General features: G+C 35.6%; 7 protein-coding genes and 1 non-coding gene across 8 annotated transcripts; 5 read left to right on the plus strand and 3 right to left on the minus strand.

Annotated features, from left to right (window-relative positions):
- Window positions 1-561: 561 nt before the first annotated feature.
- Window positions 562-1,905, plus strand: LOC105557532. The gene has a single exon (XM_012004790.1). The coding sequence runs from the start codon at window positions 562-564 to the stop codon at window positions 1,903-1,905; it is 1,344 nt and encodes a 447-aa protein (XP_011860180.1).
- A 501-nt stretch (window positions 1,906-2,406) lies between these two features.
- On the minus strand, window positions 2,407-3,180 carry LOC105557533 (cell division protein FtsY homolog, chloroplastic-like). Its single transcript, XM_012004791.1, has one exon. It carries the CDS (start codon window positions 3,178-3,180, stop codon window positions 2,407-2,409), a length of 774 nt encoding a protein of 257 aa, XP_011860181.1.
- A 313-nt stretch (window positions 3,181-3,493) lies between these two features.
- Window positions 3,494-4,451, plus strand: LOC105557531 (iron sulfur cluster assembly protein 1-like). Its single transcript, XM_012004789.1, has 2 exons — window positions 3,494-3,858; window positions 4,145-4,451. Exons 1-2 carry the CDS (start codon window positions 3,511-3,513, stop codon window positions 4,325-4,327), a joined length of 531 nt encoding a protein of 176 aa, XP_011860179.1. The 5' UTR covers window positions 3,494-3,510; the 3' UTR covers window positions 4,328-4,451.
- A 304-nt stretch (window positions 4,452-4,755) lies between these two features.
- Window positions 4,756-6,504, plus strand: LOC105557534 (chaperone protein dnaK-like). The gene has a single exon (XM_012004792.1). The coding sequence runs from the start codon at window positions 4,756-4,758 to the stop codon at window positions 6,502-6,504; it is 1,749 nt and encodes a 582-aa protein (XP_011860182.1).
- A 1,059-nt stretch (window positions 6,505-7,563) lies between these two features.
- On the plus strand, window positions 7,564-8,763 carry LOC105557535 (phosphoglycerate kinase, cytosolic-like). Its single transcript, XM_012004793.1, has one exon. The coding sequence runs from the start codon at window positions 7,564-7,566 to the stop codon at window positions 8,761-8,763; it is 1,200 nt and encodes a 399-aa protein (XP_011860183.1).
- A 928-nt stretch (window positions 8,764-9,691) lies between these two features.
- On the minus strand, window positions 9,692-14,139 carry LOC105557536. Its single transcript, XM_012004794.1, has 4 exons — window positions 13,758-14,139; window positions 11,256-12,284; window positions 10,662-11,183; window positions 9,692-10,608 (listed from the first exon to the last, which is right to left on the minus strand). The coding sequence occupies exons 1-4, from the start codon at window positions 14,137-14,139 to the stop codon at window positions 9,692-9,694; spliced, it is 2,850 nt and encodes a 949-aa protein (XP_011860184.1).
- A 578-nt stretch (window positions 14,140-14,717) lies between these two features.
- On the plus strand, window positions 14,718-14,791 carry Trnam-cau. The gene has a single exon. It is a non-coding gene; the product is annotated as a tRNA-Met (tRNA).
- A 760-nt stretch (window positions 14,792-15,551) lies between these two features.
- LOC105557538 (bifunctional purine biosynthesis protein purH-like) lies at window positions 15,552-18,331 on the minus strand. Its single transcript, XM_012004795.1, has 2 exons — window positions 17,453-18,331; window positions 15,552-16,988 (listed from the first exon to the last, which is right to left on the minus strand). Exons 1-2 carry the CDS (start codon window positions 18,329-18,331, stop codon window positions 15,552-15,554), a joined length of 2,316 nt encoding a protein of 771 aa, XP_011860185.1.
- Window positions 18,332-19,622: the final 1,291 nt, after the last annotated feature.

Below are 19,622 nucleotides of genomic sequence, written 5' to 3' on the forward strand. Positions count from 1 at the left end.
CAACCGTCATCCCGCTACTTGTTATAAGCTCGTCATCCCGCAGCGGGATCTATGCTAAGAGATACCGCGAATGAATCGCGGTATGACGGTTCGCGGTGGCATGACGATAACTTTGTCATTCCGCTATGTGTTAGCGGCTAAGAGATACCGTGAATAAATCACGGTATGACGTAGGATTGCTGTCATCCCGCTACGTGTTAGCGGGATCTCTTGTTAGCGCTGCGGCGGTATGACGGTTCGCGGTGGCATGACGATAACTTCGTCATTCCGCTATGTGTTAGTGGATGAGATACCGCGAATGAATCGCGGTATGACGGTTAAGTAGGGTGTCATTCCAGTCTTGAATCTAGTTCTTATTGTACATTTACTTGGTAAGTTTCCTGGATTCCAGTGTCTGGGCACTGGGATGACACCCCACTGGTGGCCCAAACTACAACGTTTGTACAGTTGTGGAATTAATCGCAGTATGACGTAGGGAAACCTTTCTTCGGTTAGCTATAGATTCACCTCGCCTATTCAGCTGATTTTTATTACAATTATAACAAAATAATTTTGGCTCTGATGAAAACTGTATATGTATGTCAATCCTGTGGTCATAGCACTGGTAGGTGGGTAGGGAAGTGTATTGCGTGTGACAATTGGGATACAGTTGTTGAAGAAATAGCAGTAAAAACGTGCAAAAAGAGCATATCTGCGCCAATTTTAATAAAGACGTTATCGGGTAGCGAAATTATCACTCCAAGTCGTTTTCTAACAGGAATAGAAGAATTAGATAGAGTTTTTGGTGGGGGTATCGTTCAAGGTGCTAGCATTTTAATTGGAGGCGAACCTGGTATTGGAAAGTCTACCCTTTTGCTTAGAATTGCAGCTAACGTTGTGCAACTTTCCTCTTTTGAATGTCTTTATGTATCTGGCGAGGAATCTTTAGAGCAAGTGAGTCTCAGAGCAAAGCGTCTTGAGATAAATGAACCTAAAATTAAGCTCTTATCTACAGTGTCTTTAACTGATGTAGTAGCAACGATAAAGGAAAACAAAAGTATTAAATTTTTAGTAATTGACTCTATACAAACAATGTATGATAGCAGAATTACATCAGCACCAGGGACTGTAACTCAGGTTCGTACTTGCGCTCATGAATTAACCATTCTTGCGAAACAATATGGTATTTCTCTTTTAATAGTTGGTCATATAACTAAGGATGGACAAATAGCTGGACCTAAAACTTTGGAGCATATGGTGGATACGGTATTATATTTTGAAGGTGAAAATAGCAATCAATATCGCATTTTACGCACTATTAAAAATAGATTTGGCCCTGCAAATGAAATTGGTGTTTTTGAGATGTCTGAAGCAGGACTAGTGCCTATTGATAACCCATCATCATTGTTTCTGATGGCTCATGACAGAGAAGTAGTTGGTAGCGCCGTATTTGCAGGAATTGAAGGTTCAAGACCAATTTTAATGGAAGTGCAAGCATTAATAGCAGGGACTAATATGGCAACCCCAAGAAGGGCAGTAGTTGGGTGGGATATTAATCGATTAGCTATGATCATTGCGGTGCTAAATGCTCGTTGTAAAATGTTTTTGCATGATAAAGAGGTATACCTAAACATTGCCGGGGGACTCAAAATACAGGAACCATCGGCTGATCTTGCTGTTGCTGCTTCCCTTATTTCAAGTGTAGTAAATTTACCGCTGCCAACTTCTTCAATAATCTGCGGTGAAGTTGCACTTTCAGGAGAAATTAGGAATGTCTCGCATGCTGATCTCAGACTAAAAGAAGCACAAAAGTTAGGATTCAAAAAAGCAATTATGCCTAAAAATGGTAATTACTCTTCTCATGATATTGAGATAATCAAGCTTAGTCACGTAAGGGAATTAAAAGATATCTTTAATCACAGTTAAATAGCAGGGAAATGTGCAGATATTGGGGCAAAGAGCGTGCTATACAAACATTGTGATTTGTCTATCAGGACGATGTCATTCCAGTCTGGAATCCAGGAAATTTATTTACCACACATGAAAAGTTACTATGTTTATATACTTGCAAGTGAAAGAAACGGAACTCTGTATACAGGCATAACGTCAAATTTAATTAAACGAATTTGGGAGCACAAAAGTAAAGCCATTTCTGGCCTTACGTAAAAGTACAATGTTAGTAAATTAGTCTATTTTGAGGAGTTTCAAGACATAAATTTAGCAATTAGCAAAGAAAAGCTTCTAAAAAGCTGGAAGAGAAAATGGAAAATAGGCTTAATTGAAAAAACAAATCAAGAATGGAAAGATTTATATGATGAAATCGTATCTGGATTCCAGACTGGAATGACACCACTTAAAATGGTAATTATTCTTCTCACGATATTGAAATAATAAAACTTGGCCGTATAAGAGAGTTGAGAAACATTTTTAATTACGATTAAATAATGCTTCAGCAAACTCTTTACTAGTAAACTCCTTTAAGTCCTCTATACTTTCGCCAATTCCTATAGCATGTAACTTTACCTTATAAGCTTCTGCAAGGCCAATTACCACTCCGCCCTTAGCAGTGCCATCTAACTTTGTTACGATTAGCCCGGTAACATTGACCATCTTACTAAATGCCTCTAATTGGCTATAAGCATTTTGGCCGGTAGTTGCGTCAAGAACTAAAATAACATCATGAGGGGCAGTGTCATCCAATTTCTTTATCGTTCTATATATTTTTGATAATTCCTCCATAAGGTTCACATTATTTTGCAGCCTTCCTGCTGTGTCAATTAGAACAACATCAACGTTATCTTTTATAGCTTGACTTACAGCTCTATATGCCACACTTGCAGAGTCGCTACCGTATTCTCCAGTAACGATAGAACAACCAGAGCGTTCTGCCCAAATATTTAACTGCTCACTAGCAGCAGCTCTAAATGTGTCGCACGCAACAAGCATAACGGATTTTCCCATCTCCTTATATTTATATGCGAGCTTACCTATAGTTGTGGTTTTACCGTTACCGTTTACTCCACATACCATTATTATATGTGGTTTTTTATTTAAAATTAACGGTTGTACAACAGGGTTTAATATAGCTTCTATTTCGTTCATTAACTGCTGTGTGATAATGTTATGTTCAACTTCCTTGTCAAACTTGATGCTTGTGAGCCTGTCAATAATCAACTTGGAAGTTTTATGACCAATATCCATGCTAATTAGCAATTCTTCTAGCTCATCTAAAAGCGACTGATCTAATTTTTTTTTGCCAGAAAAAATACTCTTTACTCCATCGCTAAAGCGCGAAGAAGTTTTCAACAAGCCTTTATAAAGATTACCAAATAAACTCAAGGGAATACTCCTTTTTAGATCATAAACTTAATTACAATATAGAGAATGACACGCACTATATGTATTTGTAAAGTAAAATGCACTCACTTTGCGGGTATTTTGTGAGTAAAATATACCGTTTGCTAGTATATTTTACTTTAGTTTTTAACCTAAATATGTTATAATACAAGGCAGTGGTTTATAGGTAATTTTATGAGTTATAATGAGAAAATTTTAGATCATTACGAAAATCCAAGGAATGTTGGCTCTCTGGATAAAAATGATCCAAATGTTGGTACTGGTTTAGTTGGTGCACCATCGTGCGGTGATGTAATGAAATTGCAGATAAAGGTCAATGACAAAGGTGTTATTGAAGATGCAAAATTTAAAACTTTTGGTTGCGGTTCTGCCATTGCTTCAAGTTCTTTGTTAACAGAGATGATTAAAGGAAAAGCTATTGAAGATGTAACACAGATAAAGAATACTCAAATAGTGGAAGAGTTGTCTTTACCTCCAGTGAAGATACACTGCTCGGTGCTTGCTGAAGATGCTATAAAGGCTGCTATTCATGATTATCAAAGCAAACAAAGTAAAGGTGGACATTGAGAACTAAGGCATGAGTGAATATCAAGAAGTAGGCGGAGGTGAAACTGTAAAAAAGAATAAAAAACTTATCACTATAACTGCAAATGCAGTGGAGAGGATAAGGTATTTATTGGACCAAAAGAAGCATACTAACCTTGAGAAACCGGAAGAAGCGATAGGAATAAGAGTGCTAATTAAACAAAAAGGATGTTCTGGTTTAAAATATGATATTGAATATGCGTATGATACTCGTCCTTTAGAGTCGATAATTGAGGAAAACTGCAGTGATGACCAAAAAGTTAAAGTGTTGATCGATCCGAAATCCGTCATGTTTATTCTTGGCTCTGAAATGGATTATGTAGAAGAAAAATTTTCATCGGGTTTTGTTTTCAAAAATCCCAATGAAAAAGGAAAGTGTGGTTGTGGAGAGAGTTTTCATGTCTAGCAGCTATTTTACATTGTTTGAAATTGAACCAACTTTCAATATCAGCTTTGATGAGTTAGAGAAAAAATATATTGAGCTAAGCAGGACTGATATAAACGAAGGACAATCTAAAAATATAATTAATATTAACAAAGCTTATCAAGTGCTAAAGTCACCACTAGAACGTGCCAAGCATTTGTTGAATCTTTTTGGTGTGGAAAGCCCAAAGGATCATCCAAATTCTGAAATATTAAATGAATCAATGGAAATAAGAGAATATTTGCTGGACTGCGATGATCTACAATTTGCAAGTAGGATGGTTGATGAAAAAATAAAAGATTGCGTTAAAAACCTAGTTAACACTTTTGCTGTAAAGAATTTTGATGGAGCTGCTACACAAGTCTTAAGATTGAAATATTTATATAAGTCATTTGAGGAGGTGAAGAAAAATGCAGCCAATTCAAATTTCTGAACCAAATTCAAGTGAAGTAGTTTTTGGTATAGATCTTGGTACCACCAATTCTTTAATTGCCATGGTAAATAAAGCTGGCAACGTGGAGATATTTAAAGATGAGCAGGGAAGAGAGCTACTGCCTTCTGTTATTTCGTATGAAAATAATACATTGAAAACTGGCTGTGACGTCGGTCAAAATGCAATCTACTCAATAAAGCGTTTAATGGGTGAAAGTGTTGAAGAATTAAATAAAGAAGGCCTCAATTTTGAAATAGATAACGAAAGTGAAAAAGTTATTAGAGTAAAATGCTCAGAGGAGAAGTATCTTACTCCTGTTGAGATTTCTGCTGAGATATTAAAAGCTTTATGCGAGAGGGTAAAAAAATCCACAGGGATAAAAGTGAAAAAAGCAGTAATTACTGTGCCAGCTTACTTTGACGATTCAGCACGTAACGCAACTAAATATGCAGCAAAATTAGCTGGCATAGAAGTTCTTCGCCTCGTTAACGAGCCAACCGCTGCAGTGCTTTCTTATTCCATTGAAAAGAACAATAACAGTGGAATATATGCAGTTTATGACCTTGGTGGAGGAACATTTGATATTTCAATATTGAAATTACATCAAGGAGTGTTTCAAGTCCTTGCGGTTGGTGGTGATACCAAACTCGGCGGTGATGATTTTGATCACCTACTAAGTTCGATTGTACTTGATAAGTACAGAGAAAAAGTAGGTTTAAGCAAGGAGTCGACAACACACCTTAATGTCATTCCAATACATAACGCTGGAACCTGCAATATCCGTACCGCGAAAGAATACTTAAGTGAAAATGCATCAGGCACTTTTGGCTTTAACATTAACGGCAAGCCGTTTGAATGTGAAATCACCAGAGAAGAATTTGAACAGGCAATAAGTCCTTTAGTTAACAGGACTATCAATATAGTCACTCGTACTGTAAACGATATAGATCTTAAAATTGATGATATAAAAGGAGTAATTTTAGTTGGTGGTGCAACTAGAACACCATTGGTTCAAAATTCACTAGTCAAGCTCTTTGGAAATAAAGTACTAAGTGATGCAGATCCAGATAAAGCAGTGGTCATTGGAGCAGCTTTGCAGGCTCATTCTGTTCTCCTTGATGTTCTACCCTTATCACTTGGTATAGAAACTATGGGAGGCATAGTTGAAAAAATCATACCAAGAAATACGCCACTACCAGTTTCAGAGATAAAAGAGTTTACAACTTATGTTGATGGGCAACCAGCAATGAAAATTCACGTTTGTCAGGGAGAACGTGAAATGATAGAGGATAACAAATCTCTAGCGCAGTTTGAACTAAAAGGTATACCGCCACTGCCTGCAGGTTCTGCAAGAATTGAAATAGAATTTACAGTTAATGTTGACGGAATCTTGACTGTTACTGCAAGAGAAAAAGCTACTGGAATTGAGCAGACAGTTGAAGTAAATTCAAATTTTGGCTTGAGTGAAGCTGATGTTCAAAATATGGTTAACCAGTCAATAAACAGCTTTGATGAAGATATGAAGGCTCGTTCCCTTGCAGAGGCTAAAATTAACGGTAACAAGCTTATACATCTAGTTGAAAATGTTTCCACTGATCAAAAGTTGAAAAACCTATTACAAAACGCAAAAAACGCTTTACAAGGCAATGACTTAGACAACATTAATAATGCTATCGCTGAGTTAGAAAGTTCTTCTTTAGAGTTGTGTGAATTAACAAATAGGTAAAAAAAGCTTACACAACCTTGTGCAATACTCTATTTAATCTCAGAGCAACAGGTAGTCTGAAATTAAATGGTAACCAATCGACCTTTCCTAATTTAAATGATAAGCCAACTATGCTTACACGCCCAATGATATTTTCCATTGGTACAAAACCAACTTCAGGAAACCTGCTATCCAAAGAATTATTTCTATTGTCCCCCATAACAAAAAATTGATCGTTAGGTACATAATAAACTGGAGTATTATATGATAGCTTATTGGAGACGTTATCTATCAAAATCTCATGTTCCTTGCCACTTAAAAGCGTTTCTATATATCTTGGTATGTTACGATTTGACTCATAATCAACAAAACTTTCAATTTGCCTTCGTTCTACTTTCTGATCATTTAGGTATAATTCTCCCTCTATCATTTGCACTTTGTCACCTGGTGTTCCTATTACTCGCTTAACAAACCTGATGCTGTCATTTCTCGTGGGTTTGAAAACTACTATGTCGCCATGCTTTGGAGGGGTATAAAAAATCCTGCCGCTAAAAACGTTTGGAGAAAATGGAAATGAGTGTTTACTGTAACCGTATGAATATTTACTAGCAAAAATGTAGTCCCCTTCAAGTAGGGTGCTTTTCATTGAACCAGAAGGTATATGAAATGGCTCGAATAAAAAACTACGTATTGATAGCGCAATCAACAGTAAAAAAAACAATGAAGATAAAAATCTTCCCGTTCTTATCACCCAGTTTTTGCTTAGTTCTTCCAACTTTTCCAACTTTGTTTTTCTTATAGATTAAGCTTATTATAATACATAAATTAAAAAATAGTAATATGAAATTTTACTTGTGAATGTTATTCCTCTATTCAAAACAATTTTGAAAAGGCGGTTCATTTCTTTCAACGGTGTCATCCAAGTAGTGTGACACATAACTGTACGAACATTGCAATTTGCAGGTGGCAGATGAAAGTAGCTGACACCATCTGGATGCAAATTTCCTTAAACGTTCGTAAACTTAAAACTTTACTTTGGGTCAAACTGCTGTATAGTGGCTTTATAGCTTTAGTTTTACAATGGATATACCTAGTATAGAAAATTGTGATCTTCACAATAAAACCGTCTTACTCAGAGTTGACTTCAATGTTCCTATAAAAGATGGAGAAATTCGTGACGTCACTCGTATTTTGAGAGCATTGCCTACTATTGAGTATTTAGTGAATGCAAGTGCAAAGATTATTATTATATCGCATTTCGGACGCCCAAAGGCCAGAGACAATAATCTGTCGCTAAAAAATGTAATTGACACTTTATCGCAGTTACTAAATAAACAAGTGAAATTCATTGATGATTGCGTTGGTGAAAAAGTGCAAAAAGCAGTGAGTGCTATGGATGCAAGAGATATAATATTACTAGAGAATCTAAGATTTTATAAAGAGGAAGAGCAAAGTAACTCAAATTTTGCCAAACAACTAGCATCTCTAGCGGATATATATGTAAATGATGCATTTTCTTGCTCTCACAGAGCTCACGCTTCTATTTCGCGCATTACAGAATTTTTACCTTCCTATGCAGGATTTTGCTTGCAAGATGAGCTAAAGTATCTTGAAAAAGCTATATCGTTTAAAGCTAAACCTATTACTGCGATAGTTGGGGGAGCCAAAATGTCAACTAAGATAAAAATGCTTATAAAGCTAACAGAAAAGGTTGATTACCTAGTTCTCGGAGGTGCAATTGCTAATAATTTTTTGTCATTTAGCAAAGTAAATATAGGGAAATCTTTCTTTCAAAATGGTGTTGACGACCTTCTACATAATATTATTGAAACAGCAAATAAAAACAATTGCAAAATAGTTGTGCCAGAAGACGTTCTGGTTGCAGTAAACTCTGATTACAGCACTAGTATTTCAAGAAGAACTGAGTCCATTTTGGACGGTGATATAATTTTGGATATCGGACCACAAACTTTGAGTACAATAAGCAGTATAATAGAAAGCAGTAAGACTCTGCTGTGGAATGGACCTATTGGTGTTTTTGAACATTCAGCTTTTGCAAGTGGTACAATAGGGGTAATGAAAGTCGTAAGTGACTTAACGCACAAAGGAAAATTAACTAGTGTAGTAGGGGGAGGCGATAGTCTATCTGCAATAAGTGCTGCAGGCCTTACCGATAAGGATTTTACATATGTTTCCACTGGTGGAGGGGCATTTTTAGATTGGTTAAGCGGCGATGAAATGCCGGGAGTTGCTGCTCTACAAAATGCACCCAACAATTAAAACTTTTTTAAATTGTTTCTTATAAGCTAGCTTTTTTGTGAACATGATTATGTCGAAGACAGTTAAACTAATTTTGTGTTTAATAATACCAATAATAGGATTTGTTTTTTATATTAAGGATCATTATTTTCACATCGGCTATGTGGAAGAAAATGTTAAGGTCAATTTTGAACCATTTTTCAGTTCACAACCAGGTTATATACCACCGTTTCCAGAATTAACTGACTTCGATAGAGGAGTGTTGAAAGTTTGTGGAGATTGGGGAGCACATCCAGATAAAGAAGATTTCAAAATTTTACTTGATTGTCCGCAGCATCAAGAAGTAGTGAAAGGAATATATGATAAGCTTGATCGTCAAATTGTCACACCAGATGCGGATTTGGAGTTATTTAAAGATGAACTGACTAACATTTGGTTTACAAATAGTGGAAGTGAAAAAGAAACTATAGGGTTTGGACATATTTTTTGTGGTGAGCCAAACAATAAATTAGGTGGTATGCATTTTGTAGGTAGATACGTTGAAGCTCAAGAAGATAAATGGGCAGGTGCAATTTGGAATGACAAGTCCCTATGCAATAAATCAGATATTAAGCCACCAGTTTATACATTTGGAATGAAATATTTGGGTAAGGATGGGGAAGTGAAAGTTAAATGCCCAAATGGATACGCATATAACCTTCATGCCGATGATATTTTAATTTCTGCAACTAAGGCGTTCAAGGAATTAGGAAAAGATGGAATGTGCCTATATAAAATGGAAGATGACAATTATCAATCAGTGTTTGTAAGAAAGAATGATGCTATACTTACGTTCTATCCTGACTTAACACCAAAATGCGATAATAAGAGTACTTATTGTAGCTGCAGTAAATCTTAATTTATTTCAGCCAAAGATATATACCAGCAGTGATGCCATTGATTTTATACTTCAAAAATCAGGTAAACCTTTCTTAGGTATATTTTCAAACTCACCAATTAAAGTTTTTATATCTTGCGGTAAATCAGAGACAAATTCCATGTATTTATTACTTTTTGGGTGGTATAAGCCAAGTGTATAAGCATGCAGTGCTTGCCTATTGAAATTACGAATAAAACTAGAGTTTTTAGCATATTTTGTGCTTTTACTACTATTTTTTCCGTAAACTTGATCACCAACTATAGAATGTCCTATGTGGCTCATGTGGACTCGAATTTGGTGCGTTCTACCTGTTTCTAAAGTGCATTTAACCAAGCTTGCTTGTCCTATAACTTTCTCTACTGAGTAATGAGTGATTGCTAATTTTCCGGTTGTTTTTGTAACACACATCATTTCTTTATTACCGCGTTTGGGAGCAATGTTAGTTTCTATAGTTCCCTGCTGGGAAGATAATGTTCCCCAAACTACTGCTAAGTATTCCCGCTTTACTTTACGATTTGATAACAATTCAGACAAAAAACTATGGGCTTCCTCATTTTTTGCAATTACCATAAGTCCACTAGTATCTTTATCGAGTCTATGAACAATTCCTAGTCTTACATCAAGGCGAGCGATAACTGCGTTCAAGAGCGTATCATTGTTTGTTCCAGCACCAGGGTGCACTGTTAATCCACTCTGTTTACTCAGAACTATAATGTCCTCACCTTCATAGACGATATCAAGTTTTATGTCATAATTAGGCTCAATTGATGTGGATATGTCAGGTTGAACAAGATGCACCACATACTCTTCATCTGGTTTTACTATGTAGTCATTATTAATTATCGGTGTGCCAAGTAATTTCACCTGCTCATTTTGTATCAATCTTTGAGCTTTACTGCGTGATATGTTGCATTTTTCAGCTATATAGGTGTCTAACCTTAATTTCTCTTTATCATTATTAACACTTAAGGTTATTACTGAGTGATCTATAGTGGTTTACCCCGCGCCATTTCCCATGCTGCTTGAATATTTTGATTTACGAAATCAACTTTTGTACTAGGAAGATCACCTTGTTTTTTAGTATGGCAAGTTGTTTGAGAGCCATCTTTCCAGTGAATTATTATCTTGTTATCAAAATTCCGTAATGTTGCTTCACCAATCTTTTCTCCTTTATCACCTTTTTCTTCTAGCTTAATAGATTCTAATAAATAATATAGAAAGTCACTTGCTTTGCCGTTGATTTTTTCTTTCCATTCATCTGTTTTTTCTTGTTCAGGTTTTCTTTGTGTTAACTTCTGCTCTTTTTTTATCAGCCTATTGTTTTCTTCTTCTAGTGCCAAATTTCTTACTGTTTTACGTCGTGCTTTTACTGTATCTTCTAATGTTAATGGAAATTGGTCAATATTATCTACATCTTCAGATCCTAAAGCGCTATCAGGACTGCCGCTTGCTTGCAACGTTGCAAGCTGTTCTTGTATCGGCTCAAGCTTATTCCGTACCACGTCATTTATTATTTTACGTACTTCTTGAATTATTTCTTTTTTATTTTCCTCAGTAAGCGCAAAACAATCAAAGAACTCCTCATCATCATCACTTTCCAAAGAGTGATTTTGATCATGAGAATCTCCAGTATTACCAGCTTGTCTGTTGCTTGTAGTTGGCACAAATTTAACAAGATAATTTCCTATTCCTGAAGGCTGAAGTTGGTTAAGTTTTTCTTTCAATTCAGTACGTATCTCTTTCAATGACTCACCTATACTTTTACTAATGCCTTTCAAGCACGTAGTTATCTCTGTATTAGCGTTCTTTTTCACTTTATCTACATCTTGCTCTATAATCTCTTCTAAATTATTGAGTAAAACTTTTAAATCACCTCTTATATCATTAAGCGTTTCTTTAATGTCAATATTTGCAGGCTTTAAAAGACTATTATCAAGTAAATCGCAAGCTTTTTTAAGGTTACTGCCAAATGAGTCGCAAAACGGACTAAGCAGTTCTTTCATTAGAGATATTAGTTCATTTTCCTTTTTACCAAGCTTATTTTCTATTACTGATACAACCATGCCCTTTCCAGACCAGTATGGAAGTAGAAGACCTAAAGTACTGTGGTTTCTAATAGTATGATTTTCATGATCTACGCTGTTACTTATTAGATTGCTAAGTGTTGATATGATGCATACAAGAACAACGACTAATAAAGATATTAATGTTATTGGAGCATTAATGGATTGTGATATTGCTGAAATTACTATAATAGCACCAAATACATATGATCCAGTAAACAAGAAAATCCTATTTCTATTTTCTGCTTTTATATCTTCTAGTATTTCTCTCTGCGTCTTAGAAATTGGTAAAACTATTGAAAGCTTTTTCCTCTTACGATCTAAATTTGTTACAATTTCAATTTTTTCGGCTTCTTGAACAATCTGGCTGTACTGTGCATCAACTTGATAGTTTCCTACTTTTTTATCTATCTCATTCTCTTTTATTTTTTGTGTATTTATAAAGTTTATAACAGCAGTAAATAAGAGAACTGCAAGAGGAATAAAGGCAAGAGGTGCTGGCGTGAACGCAAATCCAGCAATACTTACTATAACAGGCTGAATAGAAAAGGTAGTAAATGCTATAAGAGCAGCAATGGTATTGCTATCGATATAGTACCAGAATACTTTCTTATAGAGCTCAAAATTCTACTGGGCTGGTCAGAAAGTTTTCTAAATCCTAAAAAATCAAAATAGTCTTTGAAAGGATCTTTAGTGTCTGTAACCATAACATTTTTCTAGTTTTAATTTATTTAGGTATACATTAACCAAACCTTACAATCAAGTTTCTTAATTTTTCAACATGTGCCAAGGCCTATTAGAGCGCACTTTATTAATCTTTACGTAACGATTTGTTAACCAAATTGAATGTGTGCCATATGTTTTTAGATTGGTGTATTTAATAGTTCTAGTATTACAAACTGAATAGTCGAATTCACTTAATTGAATTATTAAATCAACTTTATCACAATTTTCTGAAATATCTTCTTTTTTATAAGCAAGCAGTACTGATTTATTATTTCCTTTATTATATATACAGCCATAATCGTTGCACTTTAGTCTTTTATCTGGATTGCTATATTTTGTATGATTCAAAATTTGGTTCTGCCCATTTTGTTTCGCCCATGTTTTGACAACAAAGTTCCTATTTTTTCTGGTGAGAGAATATAGTAAGTTATTACTCTCCTTTGCAGCAACATTATCAGCATTTATTAGGATGTCGGGGGTTTTATATGCGGTGCTAAAGCAAATACCTAGTACAATAAAGAAAATTCCGAAGAAACGCCAATTTCTTTCCCACAAGCACAGCCACAATAAACCAAGTGTTATGATAATAATTGATGAGGTAGGAAAAGTACGAATGGGAATAACCAAATACTGAAGACTAGCGATTGCATTTGTTATATACAAGATACTGTCAATTGGGCGCTCTATAAATGGCGCTATAATCCATTCAATACCTAAAGGAATCAATAAGACATAAATTATTCCAAGTGGAATAATAATTAATGTAACTATTGGTATAGCAACTAAATTTGTGATAATGCCACTAATTGAAAAATAATTAAAATTGTATATCGTGTACGGAACAGTTGCTAAACTTGCTATTACTGAGCTGATCATTATCGACACAAAATATTTCATTATTTTTATTTTGAACAATTTATTAGCATTAATTTGATAACTGGCAACCAGTGCCAAAACCGCAGAAAATGACATCTGAAAGCCTGGCTTTAAAATTGCTTCTGGTTCTACTGAGAGTATCACTGCAGCAGCAAACGCAATTGCTATTAACCCTCGATATTTTCTCTCTATCATTATTGCAACGAGTACTAAAATCACCATGATGTAGGCACGCTGAGCAGAAATTTGCATACCGGTAATCAACAAATAAAACGTGGTTGGCAAGATAGTAAGGAATGCAGATATTTTCTTGGTATTATACTTAAGAGTCAAAGTTTCAGATATTGCGAATAAATTACGAAACACTATAAAAAACAGACCAGCAACGAATGATAAATGCAAACCAGATATGGCAAACAAATGTGCTATACCTGAATCTCTTATCGCATCCATAATTTTTTGGTCTATTCCGTCCTTTTTGCCGATTAGTAATGCAGAAATTATGTCTGCATGTGGTTTTTTAATATTTTGCTGCAGGTTTTCATAAATGTATTGACGGAAAGATTCTATATATTCTTGAAATTTTCTTGCTTCAGCCTTTTTGTGCAAAGCTATTTTGCTTGTTGCAAAACCTGTTGCACTTATTTTCTGATAATATGCTATTCTTGCAAAATCATATGCATGCTCCGAGGGCGCAATCTTTAGAGGGAAGAGTTTTGCTGATAATTTTACTTGATCGCCTATTTTAATGCCTTTTTCCACTTTGGTTCTAACTGATATTCTGATGTTATCTAGAGCTCTATACGGTGTCATTCCAGCGCGTAACGCTGGAATCCATATCTTTTTTTTCTGGATCCCAGTATCAAGTACTGGGATGACAAAAGGGGGTGCTGGGATGACAGGAGAGGATTTTGAGATAGTAGAGACAGAAAGCAGAAATTGTTTGTATGAGCCCCTGTCATTAATGTCCTTCACTATGGCAACGATATTTTTTACATATCTCTCTTTATCAAGAATTTGAGTATCTACTAAAGCTGTTCTTAATTTACTGGCTGTAAACCCTATGAGCACTGCAATTAAAGCAATGCATAATATTGCGTACTTTCTATATAATATTGCAATCAGAATTAGTATGGGTGAAAGCAAAAGAAAAATAGATATAGTGAAAATGCAGCTTGGTTCAAAACTTAGGGAAAAATAGGTTAAAATCCCTACACACTGACATACAGGAAACCATAGTATCAAGTTATATTTTTCATTACGTAGGTTATGACGTATATAACTAACTATTATGTCAAAGAAAGTTAGCAAACATACCGACATGTGACTGTGACGCAATTTTATTCTTTTATTTTCTATTATTGTATATATAATAACTAAATAAGCAACGACGCGGGATGGAGCAGCTCGGTAGCTCGTCAGGCTCATAACCTGAAGGTCGTAGGTTCAAATCCTACTCCCGCAACCATTTTCCAACTGTGCGAATATTGTGGTTTCAGGTAGTTCATGGAAACGGATTAAACGAAAAACTACTTGACAAACTCTACCAACCCCCTTATTGTAGTATTAAGGGTATTTATGACTCAAAACTTGTTTTTGACCTGCAGGCTCAATGACAAAATTCAGTAAAAAACTCAGAGTATTTATTGGCGGATTACATAAAATTATAGCGGCTGCATGTCTTTTTTATTTTTTCTACATTCAGCCAAATCGCGCTTAAACTAAGCGTCAGCACATTATTACAGCGCCACTTACAGTAATATAGAGTCAAAACTCGCACCACGGGGCTTCTTTTGCCTTTTTTTTCGTTTGGTAAATTTCTTAAACATTTATAGTTAAACGACAACCGTCATCCCGCAGCGGGATCTCTTGTTAGCGGATGAGATATCGTGAATGAATCGCGGTATGACGGTTCATGACGGTATGAAGGTTAAGCAATTCGTCATCCCGCTACGTGTTAGCGGGATCTATGCTAAGAGATACCGCGGCGGTATGACGGTTAAGTAGAGTGTCATTCCAGTCTGGAATCTAGTTCTTATTGTACATTTACTTGGTAAGTTTCCTCGATTCCAGTGTCTGGGCACTGGGATGACACTGAAGGGGCTACTGCTGTCTTGGATGGAAACCAGTGTCAGCTACTCGGATGACACCCTGACAACCGTCATCCCGCTACTTGTTAGCGGGATCTAGAGATACCGCGGCGGTATGACGATAAGACACAAAGCCTAATGGAAAAAACTGCGAACGCCAGTGAAAAACATAGCAATTTTATTTTCATTTGCAGCTTTTATCACATCTTGATCTTTCAGCGAGCCACCAGGCTGAATTATAGCTGTAATTCCATGTTTTGCACTTTCTACTATGCTATCTGGGAATGGAAAAAATGCATCTGAAGCAAGCACTGCACCTTTACATTTTTCACCTGCTTTTTTTACTGCAATGTTCACACTATCTATTCTGCTTGTTTGTCCTGCACCGATGCCAATAGCACAACCATCTTTTGCTATAACTATTGCGTTGGATTTCACATGTTTACATATTTTCCAGGCAAAAATAAGATCTTCCTTTTCTTTTTCTGTTGTAGTGTATTCTGTTACTTGTTCTGCTTTTATTGTGTGGTCATTATTTTCTTGTACCAAAAACCCACCAACAACATTTTTAGTTTGGTATTTCACATTTTGTTGGAAAGATTTATGAATAATCACTCTTAAATTTTTCTTTCTTTGCAAAATTTTTAGTGCTTCATTGCTGACTGAAGGTGCTATCACTACTTCCAAAAATATCTCGTTTAATTTTTCTGCTAGCTTTAAATCTATCTCCCGATTTAAAGCTACTATACCACCAAAACTGCTTACTTCATCACACGATAGGGCCTTTTCATATGCCTCCAAAGCATTATCACCAACAGCAGTGCCACATGGGTTATTGTGCTTTATTATCACTGCTACAGGCTCTTTAAACTCAGAAATTATGTTAAGTGCGGACTCTATATCTACTATATTATTATAACTCAACTCTTTCCCATGTATTTTTTCTAGCGGATATTTGGTAAATTGATTACTATAAAATGCAGCTTTTTGATGGGGATTTTCACCATACCTGAGTTCTTGTACTTTATGTCCATATAGTGCAAAAAACTCTGGCAACTCATTATTTTTACTCTGGGATAAAAACCAACTGTAAATATTAGAGTCATAGTGTGCAGTGAGAGCAAATGCTTTGGTTGCTAAATGTTTTCTATATTCCAATGTTGTTTCATTGTTATTTTTTATCATCTCAGCTTTTAGTGCTTCGTAGTCTTGAATGCTAGAAATAACTGAAGTAAAACGAAAGTTTTTTGCTGCAGCTCTAATTAACGCCACTCCGCCGATATCAATTTGTTCTATAATTTGATCTTCATTTGAGCCGCTACTTACTGTCTCCCAAAATGGGTATAGGTTAGTTATAAGCAGGTCTATTGGCTCAATACCTAGATTTTGTATTTCCGTTTTGTGCTTTTCTCTATTGCAAAGTATTCCTCCATGAATTTTAGGGTGTAAAGTTTTTACTCTACCACCCAGTATCTCTGGAAATTCTGTGTAATCTGAGACCTCTTGTGTTTTTATTCCGGCATCAGATAGTGCTTTATAAGTATTTCCCGTTGAAAGAATCTCTATTTGTTGCTGCGTTAAAAACGATGCAAGATCAATTATATTCGTTTTATCGTATACTGATATTAAAGCTCTTTTTATTTTCATTTTTATATGGAAAGTTTTTTAAGATTATATCTAAGAAAAAGGAATTTGTCTATATATAGCTACTACGTCATACCGCCGCGGTATCCACAACTGTACGAACATTGTGATACAAGAGACCAAGAAAGATGTCATCCCAGTGCCCAGACACTGGGATCCAGAAAACTTCACTTTAAATGAGCACACCAGGTGGCTGTACAATAGAAACTGGATTCCAGACTGGAATGACACCATCTACTACTCAAATTACCTGCAAATTGCAATGTTCATACACCAAAACGCGGTATCTTGTTGTAGATTGCGTTAACAAGCAGCGGAATACCAAATTGTAGAAGTTGCTTTAGCCCTCCTAACCTTCCCTTCAAAGCAGTCTATTCTATAAAATTTTTTACCATGCTTGATTTCAAGCCACGAATAAAATCTTCAATACTGCAAGGATTTCTCCCTTCCATTTGTACAACTTTAGGAATTAAAGTGCCACCTTTTAAACTTATGTGCATATTATCATTAATGATCTTACCTTGTTCTGAGGCGAGAGCTTCAAAGTCAGCATCAAGTATCCTGATACGTTTATTCTCTATCTTGATGAACGCTTTTGGGTAAAACGCTTTAACCTTTCTATAAGCAACCTCACAAGCATCACTTGCATAAATTTTATAATCTTCCACTTTGTCAGCGTAACATGCATCATTATCGTTCTGTTTTAAGGGAACCTGTTTTTCAATTTCGTTTAGCACTTTCAGCAGTAAATCACTGCCTAATTCAGACAATTTATCATGCAATGTCTTGTAGTTATCGTTCTTTTCGATAAGAAATTTTTCCTGTTTTAAAACAGGGCCGGAATCTAATCCTTCATCCAATTGCATAATGCTAACCCCGGTTTCTTGATCTCCTGCTAAAATTGTGTGCTGTATCGGAGCTGCACCACGCCACCTTGGTAGTAATGAAGGGTGAATATTAATACAACCATATTTAGGAATATTCAAAATTTCTCTTGGAAGTATCAATCCATACGCAGCAACAACTGCAACGTCTGGTTTGAAATTTCTAAATTTTTCTTGCTCTGCCGAAAACTTTAGAGAAATAGGAGTACATACCTCTATGTTACTTTCTTCAGCGATAACATGTACTGGAGATTTCGTTGGCTTCTGTCCACGTCCTGAAGGTTTTGGAGCCTTAGTGTATACTGCTACCACTTCGCTCTTTGATTTCAGTAACAAGCTCAGAGAATTAACAGCAAATCCTGGTGATCCCATGAAAATAATTCTCATGGTGTTTTTGCTTTAAGAATTCTCCGCTAGTTTACCACTTACAGCTTCTACTAATTTGGCAAAATTATCCTTATAATTAACGGCCATCTCAGCAAGAATTTTTCTATTTAAATCAATGCCGGCAAGTGTAAGACCATGCATAAACCTACCATAAGTAAGCCCATGCTCTCTTGCTGCTGCATTAATACGTATTATCCATAAGCTACGGAAATCACGTTTACGGGTTCTTCTGTCTCTGTAAGCATATTGCAGTGCTTTTTCAACTCTTTGTAATGCAATTCTATAACAGCTTTTTGCACGTCCTCTATAACCCTTTGCCAGTTTCAATATTTTTTTATGACGAGCATGAGTAGTAACTCCACGTTTTACCCGAGCCATTTTATTTTACCTCCATTTTGTTAAATACCATAAGGCATATAAAGCTTAACTATACGCGAGTCAGATTTACCAAGAATCGTTGTACCGCGCTGATTACGAATATTAGATTTACTTCTCTTTACCATGCCATGCCTTTTGCCCGACTGAGTAGAAATGACTTTACCCTTAGCTGTAAGGTGAAAGCGCTTTTTAACAGAAGATTTGGTTTTTAATTTTATTCTCTTCATATTCCAAATAAATTTACAAACACTACTATTGAGTTCTTTAATAGTAATTAAGCATTAGTATAAATAATTTTATTAAAGAATCAAATTAAAATTGTATATTAAAGGAGTTTAAAAGTAATTACGCCCAATATGTGTGTTATACCTTCTTTATTCCCAAGTGGCAACAATACTTGCCTCATTTTAACACTTTCACTTTCTTCCTCTTCATTGATTGGGCATTTACTCTCTATTACAGTATCAAGTTTATCAATGACTGCATCTATTTTATATAGTCGCAAAAATGGTGCATCAATTGCATACTTATTATCAATGCGCGTCTTTTTCTCAAAACCATAGAATTCAACAGCCTTTTCTCCTGCATTTTCACAAATATAACCTTGATCCTTGACTTCAATGATAAAACAATGTTGCCATGACTCCATTATTTCTGCAGTGTCTATTTCGTGCCTTTCTGGCCAATCTCTGTCTGGTCCTTTTATGTCACTCCAGTGCTCAGTTACCACATTTGCTATTCTTTTTTCTTTGCCTACATAAATTTCCATTCCAATTTCCACATATAAAACACAGATATGAGGTAAATTTATCGTGAATATATTGATTTTTTCTTACCACAAGGTGCATGTCACTAGAAGTTCTGAGATCTATAGCTAAAGTGGCTTAGGTTTACCTACAATTTGAAAAACAAC

This window comes from Vollenhovia emeryi, unplaced genomic scaffold (genome assembly GCF_000949405.1).
Source record: "Vollenhovia emeryi isolate VEMERY1.0 unplaced genomic scaffold, V.emery_V1.0 DF939460.1, whole genome shotgun sequence".
NCBI lineage: Eukaryota > Metazoa > Arthropoda > Insecta > Hymenoptera > Formicidae > Vollenhovia > Vollenhovia emeryi.

Excerpts from the sequence above, each read along its gene's own strand:
- LOC105557532 (XM_012004790.1), top strand. The coding sequence starts at position 562 with ATGAAAACTGTATATGTATGTCAATCCTGTGGTCATAGCACTGGTAGG.
- LOC105557533 (XM_012004791.1), bottom strand. The coding sequence starts at position 3,180 with ATGGATATTGGTCATAAAACTTCCAAGTTGATTATTGACAGGCTCACA.
- LOC105557531 (XM_012004789.1), top strand. The coding sequence starts at position 3,511 with ATGAGTTATAATGAGAAAATTTTAGATCATTACGAAAATCCAAGGAAT. Across the intron at positions 3,859-4,144 it reads CTGAAGATGCTATAAAGGCT|TCGATAATTGAGGAAAACTG; the intron begins GCTATTCATGAT and ends CGTCCTTTAGAG.
- LOC105557534 (XM_012004792.1), top strand. The coding sequence starts at position 4,756 with ATGCAGCCAATTCAAATTTCTGAACCAAATTCAAGTGAAGTAGTTTTT.
- LOC105557535 (XM_012004793.1), top strand. The coding sequence starts at position 7,564 with ATGGATATACCTAGTATAGAAAATTGTGATCTTCACAATAAAACCGTC.
- LOC105557536 (XM_012004794.1), bottom strand. The coding sequence starts at position 14,139 with ATGACACCGTATAGAGCTCTAGATAACATCAGAATATCAGTTAGAACC. Across the intron at positions 12,285-13,757 it reads GGATGCGATAAGAGATTCAG|CATTTACTACCTTTTCTATT; the intron begins GTATAGCACATT and ends CTGCTCTTATAG. Across the intron at positions 11,184-11,255 it reads TCAAAATCACTCTTTGGAAA|TACGTAAAATAATAAATGAC; the intron begins GTGATGATGATG and ends TAATTCAAGAAG.
- LOC105557538 (XM_012004795.1), bottom strand. The coding sequence starts at position 18,331 with ATGAGAATTATTTTCATGGGATCACCAGGATTTGCTGTTAATTCTCTG. Across the intron at positions 16,989-17,452 it reads GTGGCTTGAAATCAAGCATG|CAACAAATAGAGATTCTTTC; the intron begins GTAAAAAATTTT and ends TTTTTAACGCAG.